This window comes from Argopecten irradians, chromosome 12 (genome assembly GCF_041381155.1).
Source record: "Argopecten irradians isolate NY chromosome 12, Ai_NY, whole genome shotgun sequence".
NCBI classification, from domain to species: Eukaryota; Metazoa; Mollusca; class Bivalvia; order Pectinida; family Pectinidae; genus Argopecten; species Argopecten irradians.
Window position 1 is genome coordinate 42,860 of NC_091145.1, and position 8,594 is coordinate 51,453.

At 35.9% G+C, this 8,594-nt stretch overlaps 1 protein-coding gene across 1 annotated transcript; it reads right to left on the reverse strand.

The window, feature by feature from the left end:
* Positions 1-1,012: 1,012 nt before the first annotated feature.
* Positions 1,013-5,367, reverse strand: LOC138336869 (uncharacterized). The gene is made up of 3 exons (XM_069286473.1): positions 5,311-5,367; positions 4,457-4,573; positions 1,013-1,510 (listed from the first exon to the last, which is right to left on the reverse strand). Exons 1-3 carry the CDS (start codon positions 5,339-5,341, stop codon positions 1,239-1,241), a joined length of 420 nt encoding a protein of 139 aa, XP_069142574.1. The 5' UTR covers positions 5,342-5,367; the 3' UTR covers positions 1,013-1,238.
* Positions 5,368-8,594: the final 3,227 nt, after the last annotated feature.

The following is an 8,594-nucleotide window of genomic DNA, read 5'->3' on the forward strand; positions in this document are numbered from 1 at the left end:
TATGATATCTAATAACTTAAAAAGAAGTCCTCCGATACGATGGTTGAAAACAAAATATAAAAAACATATATATTTTTTTTTAATTTTGATTATGTTTTCTTAATACAGTTTCGAAATCACACAACATTACACGATCTGTGATGTGCGCACAGTGTATGCACGATGAGAAAACGATATGATAAATGTGCGATTGTATCGTGCAGGCGACTGTGCGCATGATTTGCGAAGAAAATGAAGTATGTGCGATGCTTATCGTGATCGTTATGCATTTAGGAATTGATTACAAATAATGTAAAATAGTTCGGAACAGAAAGAAAAACAAAAGATGACGTACACATAGTTTGTGTAAAATCTTCAATAAAATTATATTTCCAAGCTTATCCATATTGTTGTCTATCTTAAAAGAAAAAAAAAGCCAAAGCGAATATATTTCCTTTTATAAATAAGCTTCATGGACTAACATCATCAATGTAATAAACACACAAAACAATCATTTGTCATGTTGTGTTGATGAATATAGATTAAAAACACATTATATTTGTTTACTCCGGGATCGTTCTCTAGCCATTGGTTAGGCTTACAACATTCCAAGCAAGTCAAGCTCCCAGAAGACATATCAATTGTGGAAGAATCGGGAACGCCGCCTACATATACTACAATACCCGATTCTAGACCTCCACTGATTCAAGATATCGTCGAATTTCCTTTCTAATCTATCATGATTTTCGTTTGAAAAGATCAATGCTATTTTTTTAATTCGACCAATTCTGCCGCACTAGGTTGATCACGTTTAAGGAAATCTACTGATGTCTGAAGAAACCCAAAGACATTTTCAATTTCCGCCCCTTTTTTCTTCAATAGCTTTGGTCACGCTCTTCACAGAATCTTTTACTTCCTTACTCAGTTGTTCTTTTACTTTGGCTACATTTTCGTTTGTATTGGCTTCAATTTCAGCCCCCTGTTTTGTTGATAGCTTCGGTTATGCTCTCAACGAAATCTTTTATTTTCTTCTTCCGATTCCGCTTTTACTCTGGCTACATTTTCGTCTGCATTGGCTTCAATTTCTGCCCCGTTTTCGTCAGTAGCTTTGGTCATGCTCTCTACGGAATCGTTTATTTCCACTTCCAATTCCGCATTTACTTTTGCTGCATTTTTGTCTGCATTGGCCTCATTTTCTGCTTCTTTTGCTTCAGCAGCGTTGCTCTTAGTTGAATCTTTCTCTTCACTTTTATATTTCGTTAATAATTTGCTTGTATTTTTGTCTGTATGGCTGCAATTTTTTTAGTGTCGTCAACAGTTTTGTTGATAGTGTTCATTTTCCCATCTAATCCTCCCAATTCCTTTATTACTTTGGCTGCATGTTCTGCCGTTTCCTTTGTTATTACCCCGGTCATCCTTTCCTCTGCATCTCCCACCGTCTGGTCAAAATGGTCCATCTGTTCTTTGTGTTCATCAGTCATCTTCTTATCTGACGCTTCGATTGTTTCTCGCATGTCGGATATTTCCTGAGCTGAAATGATAATCGCATTTTGTGTTAAATTTGATACGGCTATGTAACGTAATAACAAAATCGTTAAATGCAATCTTATGCTGAAACTTCAATCTTATTTGGGAGTTTTTCTTTTACCTCCCAAAACATTAATCATTAGATTGCTGGTATCATAACAAGACACTGACCAGAATTTAAAAGCCAAAAGTATGATAAAGATTGTTCGAAATTAATCGATTTAAATACGACAGATTCCTTGTGCATAAAACAATCATTTCTTTGGGCAAAATAATTGATCTTATTTAAATAGAATGATGTCACTCTTGTATCTGGCAAATCCTGCTGTACACTCAAACTTTTAATATGAAAAATATGATGTGGTACCGGTATATTATTTTAACACTGGTTTATAGTACATTTCCCACAACACATCTAGACACTTTATGATGATTTATGTAGGATTTATTAATTTGAACATGTATATTTTTGAGAAAATATGAAGATTATCTTAAGTGGCATTACATTCTAGCAAGTACATGGGTAATTGTGCAAATGTGAGACTTGTACGACGAAAGATCCGACACAGCTTGGCGTAAATTCTGTCTTAGCATTGTTATTAGTCTGGCAGGGCCAGATATTGCTTCCGTATTCATACTGTTATAATATTAAGTAATTCAATATGGAGGTACATCATCGTTTTGTTGAACGTCTTATCAACAGTTAAAGTAATCTAAGAACGTAATCTTTTGTGCGAGTTGCATGTGTGTAGTGCATGTTTATATTTTTGGGATTGCGGTTTGTGCAGCGCGGAGCTGATGCCGAATCACAACTGGGAATTCATTTACCGATTTTGTCCTTTGGAACTTATATAATTACAGACGTCTGCTTCTGTTTAGTATTTATAGAATAAAATGTTAGCCAAGATTCTACTCTATCAATATCACTTAAAAGGACAATTTGTTCAAGCTTGTTTACATTTTTCATTATTTCACAGATTATTTCATAAAACTGTACTTCAGTACTCCTTATGAAATATCCTTGACCATATACTGACACAAGATTATGTTTTCCGTGCGTATTTTAATTAATTACAAGGAGGACCTTAAACGTCTATCTATACGTTTTTTAATCGATACTGTGACTCATAGAAGTAAACAGTGCAATTATTTCCAAGATAATTCTTTATTTTAATATTCTAATTAATTGATAGTGACAATGTACAAAGAAATGCACAAAGAAAACTATCACAGGTTGTAAAAAATGCAAATATACCATCAGGATATACAGCCCAGCATTTCGGTTTTCATGATGAACCATCTAATTTTCAGAACCATTATTATATTCAAGCTTAGTCCTTCGCTTATTAGAATATTAATGTTATTTTGTTACGGTATAGAATTGGTACAGTCATCTGTATTGGACTCGGAAACATATAAAGCAATAGTATATAATACTTAAAATATAGACAAAATGTACATGTTCTGTTAATAAATAGATAACGGTATATCGTAGTCAAGTTACTTAATTGCTTCGGTCTAGAAATAAAAAGTTTTAATTTTACCATTTTTTTTTAATTTTTGTTACAGCATCGTCGGATACCCATGGTACCAAAAGAACGTAATGGAGATTTGACACTGGTTTCCGATGGTAGTTGTAGCAACAGACATTTTGGTGATATACAATAAAATATGTTTCAATCAAGGGCAGACATATCATGTAGAGTATTTAATGGCCGCATCTTTGTACCGGTCGTATACATATGTGCGCGCACACGAAAAACCTATTGTACGCGCGTGGTCTCTGCTTCGTACAGGTAGGCTTATATGTGTCTACAACTCGTTCCCACCAGAGGGCGCAACATGTAGCACTATATCTGGAAGATCACTATATTTTGCGTGGGCTTTTCCCGAACTGAAAATGACCATACTGGACATTGGCTAAGAAGTAGACAACTATTGACTGCAGATTATTTCGTCTGAATGTATATTTTTATCGATTCTGTTTGAATTTAAAAAGCTTGTCTGAATAAATTGTCCCTTTAAAGATCGGACGACCCATCAGCTGTGGCACGGGCAATCTCATTGGTCGACAATTATAGTTTACATATCGAGCTGTCGAACAATTAGATTACCCGTTACAAAATCGCTCAAAAAACATTTACCTTACTTCCATTCGACAGGTTATCGCATATGAACGCTTTTGCATAGTGTTTCTGAGCATTCAGAATGCATGCCTTGATATTTAAGGATTCTAAACCATGGCTTGCTACTGGAGCTTATGTCGTTTTATATTTTGTCAGATTGAACATAGATTCAAAGTAAATCGAAGCTCAACCAATCCTCCGAATTTGAAAGTGCTGATAAAGTAGAGTATACAATGTAGGCCATTTTTATAACATTTGACATACCTGTAGATACTGACCAGTAGGAGACGCCTGTGTATACATTGAATACTGATGTCTAATGAAATAGGATAACAGATCTGTATTTAAATTAATTGAATAAGTATACTAAAATACGCTTAATAAAATGCTTTTAAATGGATAGCAATTGTATACATGATGCTGCATGCTTGTGCTAGGGAATTTCATAATATTCATGGATATGAGTTATGGATGATGGCAATAATTGACTGGCGAGAAGGCAAGGGTTTTTTTGAAAGCAAAAACTTTTTATTTGTATATTTCGTAGGAGAAATAAACTGACAAGCAATCACTAGGAAAAGCTTCATTTAAACAGGACCACCAGATATCAAAAGTGTCAATTGATGTACATAGGGCTAATAAAGAAGTAAATGAATGCATGTTTAAAAAAAATCGATGAATAATCACATGCAGAAGAAATGTTTTTTATGTAAAAATTCCAAAATACGACAACGCTAGAAATGCTCACGTCAAAAGGGATTTCTATCGTTTTGTTGAATTCTTGTATTCATTCGATTGAAACAATAAATTTAAACCTAGCTCACCATTTCCTTGGATAATGTTTTTGTTTCCAACCACCGTTGTCTCATTTAAAGTAATGTCCACCTTAGCAGTCGATCGTGTCTGCTGGAACACCTGCTGTAATACATGTGTCCTGTCGACTACAATGTAAAAAAAATGTACATAAACAAATATTTTTTGATCTCTTAAAAAATGAGATCAGAAGAAGTTAGTACACGTATATGCAGAATTATAAAACTGTACCATACACCTATTTTGTCCTTCTCGTCATTGACCCTCGAGTGGAATTACAGAAGTGGAGAGGAGTAAAGAAATTAAACGAGTCCCGTACAACTTTGTGAAATTTTCAACATAATTTTTCGGGTATTGGTTGCGTTTACACCATTATGAAATGTATGTGAATATGCTTAATCATTTATCATTCTTCTTTATAAATATATAAATATAAAGATCAACAAAGTACGACGACCATTATACAAGCAGTCTTCGTCCTTTTCCGGGCTCTCCATGTAAGGGGTATTTTTTATATACTTTAATGGCGGTCTTAAATGAAGTCACAATTTACATCATCCCATATGTCTCCTGTTCTATGACCTGCTAAGACTTAGATTTTGGACTTCACAATGTACCTGCGTTCTCACAACAAGTGTACCAGATAGTAAGTTGTTATATGCTCTGCTGAAACGTGGTTTCAATATTCTTAATGACCTGTCTTCTTTTCTAGAAATCACTCAGATAACGTGGTTTGTATATAGGTAATGTATTAAGCTGATCACCAGCACATGTACATATAATAGGCGAATTGACCTATACAAAATTTATATGTCAATAAGCGAAAAACATTTCTTAAAACACATACGATTATTAAAAAACTTACGTTGTCCACATAAAGGTTCCAGATTAGCCATCGCTAAATTTTCAGCAGGACATTGCTCATTTTTTTGTTTACCACTTTCTTCACCAGACACATTGTCCTGGTCTTCATTTCTATTGTCGGTATCAACTGTGTCAGAAGGTGTGGTGTAGGTATCAACTGGGTCAGTTGTTGTATCGTTCGTATCAGCTGGGTCAGTTGTTGTATCGTTCGTATCAGCTGGGTCAGTTGTTGTATCGTTCGTATCAGCTGGGTCAGAAGGTGTATAGTCGGTATCAACTGTGTCAGAAGGTGTATAGTCGGTATTAACTGTGTCAGAAGGTGTATTATATTTGGTATCAGCTGGGTCAGCAGGTATATTGTTGGTATCAGCTGTGTAAGAAGGTGTATTGACGGTATCACCTGTGTCAGAAAGTGTATAGTCGGTGTCACTAGTGTCAGAAAGTGTATAGTCGGTATCACCTTTGTCGTTGTTATCAGACGGATTCGAAATGTGTATTGTTGGTTTTCGGTTGGGTCAGATCCTGCATTGTTAGTATCAGCTTAGTTAAAAGGTAAACTGTTACTATCAGCTCTATCGGAAGGTGTCTTGTTGGTATCAGCTGGATTAGATGGTGTATTGGAAGTACCAACTGGGTCAGAAGTATCAGCTGCATCAGAACATGTACTGTGAGTATTAGCTGTGTCGGTGTTGTGTAGTTGATACCAGCTGGGCGAGTAGGTGTATTGTTTGCATTAGCTGCTTGCCTGTCTTCGTTGACGGAGTCACCTGTAAAAGAATGCTTTCGGTCTTCTTTAAGGTTGGAATCACTTTTCCCTCCGGATGGATGAGATTGGTTTGAAAGCTTACACTCTGTTAGATTTGTTTGTGCATTCTCGTCCAGTTGCTTGCTTGATTTAGACTGCTTACTGATAGTAACACTGGACGGGCTTAGTTCTGTTGGTCCATGAGCTGGTTGTGTATCGTTGTTATAGGATAGATCAGTGACATCGTGTGAATCAGATGAGCTACACAGATAGCTCGCCATAATGTGTTGTACCCTTCGATTACAGTTCTAAAGTTCGCAATGACGTCTGCCAAATAAATTCGTAAAATGAACCTGGATGACAAAAGAAAAGAAAAAAAAAATAGTCGTTATTTGATACTTCTCACAGTAAAATATAATATGATCCATTTTAATATAAATAATATATAATTGTGATATATGATATATTTAACAAGTGTTAATTGTATGGGAAACCAATACAGAAATACCTCAAATGGTCCCTATAGTCTTAATAATTTTCACAGGCCAGAAGAAGAAGAAGAAAAAACAATAAGTCTCCCAAAACAACTCTTATCGAACTTTGTTTTGGGCACTTAATTAATTATCTGATTTCATTAAAAAAAAAAAAAAAAAAAAAAACAAACTCCATATATGGATATTGTTTCACGTTTTGATTTAATAACCATTTTCGTTTCCTGAAACTATTAATTGTTATAACCTGATACGATAACGTGTTGATATCAAAATCTTCCAGGCCTGCATTCTTGTCGGAGGATTAGTTTGATAATCAAAATTTGTAAGGTGTGGGAAGAACTATGTATAAAAGTTTCCAACACCACGACTTATCTAGTACAATTGGTCGTCTGTGCGTGAATCTAAAACATGCTGTATAATCATGAAGCAATTCTTGATGATATTCACAAAAAAAAGGAAAAGAAAAAGAAAAAACATACGACGATAAAAAGTACGCAACAAGAATGTAGTTTGGGTTTAAGCTCTACATTTTAAACAGGCAATCATCTTGCGGCTAATATAGTAAAACAGGCACTTTTGTGTATCGACTTCTTTCATCCTTTCATTTCTTATATCACTATTTTGACATGATGTATAAGAGAAAATACTATTACATGTAATTAGATGTAGGATAAGGATATTTCAACCTCGGGATCGCAAAATGTGTAAAAAGAATCCCTGCCTCAGTCTCTGGTTTCTACCTTCTTTTGTGACCCCTCGGATGGAGTTCCTGTTCACATACTTAATGGAATTTAATTTCAAACAAATGTGCATATTGTCCACGTCTCTTTTGGACAAATAAATAAATGTTTCACACGTTTGAGTGAAATGAATTAGTGTGAAATAACTTTCTCCTGCGGGTTGTCCCGCTAGGTGGCGGTGTAATGCACGTGCAGGCTACCTGGGTAGGCCAGGTAAGGCAGTTCAGGCAGCGCACCGGGCGAGGACAGTCGGGTTTTAAATTGGCAGCGGACACGCGAGTTACGTGGGCCATTACACGTGGGCCATTACACGTGGGCGATATGATTGAAGACGATAGTGTGTCTGGTGGTTATGAGAGACTCATAGGGTTTCAGAACCCTCCTTGTCTGAATTATTTGGAGGCTATTAATAATAGTCAGAAGGCATTGGCAGAGTCAAATTTCTGAATTAAGGACGGATATTTCGAATAAAACAGCAGTGTCAAAGATATGGAGTTTAAGAGGCTGAAAGAAGCTCAGAATTGACCTGGAAAAGAAACGGTTAACAAGGACCAACACAAATTCAATTCGGATATTTTGGACATCATTAAACAAACTTGTGGGCGGGACTGGAAAACGGAAAAAACCGAATATTGTCGAGGAATTATTGACGAAAGTTAAAGAAGATAGATATCTAGGAACGGAATAGACATATCAGACTAGGCTGATCGTTCCGAATTCGGCTGGGATACGGTCAAACACTATATGCTCTGATCCCATTGCTAAGGATTCAGAAGATTTAAAGAAAATTTTACAAGGCAGAGTCGGATGCAAAAAAGGAGAAAGAGTAAAAAAGAACAATTGTCGAAGCGGCAGCAGAGACGTTCCGGATATGTTAGACCCAGCTCCGTACCCGAGTTTTGCTGTGGGCGTTCCTCCTTCCGGTAACCGGTACCAGCTGGACAACATGTCCCCAGTAAGTTCTAATATGGGAGGAGGAACGTGTTTTGGGATGCCAGCTGGAGTGTTCGGTGAAAACAACCCACATTATATTATAACTAGTGTTTCAAATCGAGTTACGTACAAGTTTTCAATACATTAATTGTTGTCTCTCTCTTAATAATGTGTTTTCTGCGTTCTTCTTGTAGTGGTCCCTCTCTGCATATGGGGATATAACGGTGCGTTGTTCTTGGTTTCCCACAGAACATGAGAAAGTAAAAGTGTGAAAGTTTGATGAGTTTTTTTTGTTAAGTTTTCTGGTGCAATCTTTATTGAAGATTAAAAGTGAGAATATAGAAAATATTTGTAGTGTTTCTAAGTGAATCTT

Bases quoted from the DNA above. Each gene is read 5' to 3' on its own strand.
- LOC138336869 (XM_069286473.1), bottom strand. From the start codon at position 5,341: ATGGCTAATCTGGAACCTTTATGTGGACAAC. The intron at 4,574-5,310 runs GTAAGTTTTTTA...TTTACATTGTAG, and splicing joins GGAACCTTTATGTGGACAAC to TCGACAGGACACATGTATTA. The intron at 1,511-4,456 runs GTGAGCTAGGTT...TTATCATTTCAG, and splicing joins AAACATTATCCAAGGAAATG to CTCAGGAAATATCCGACATG.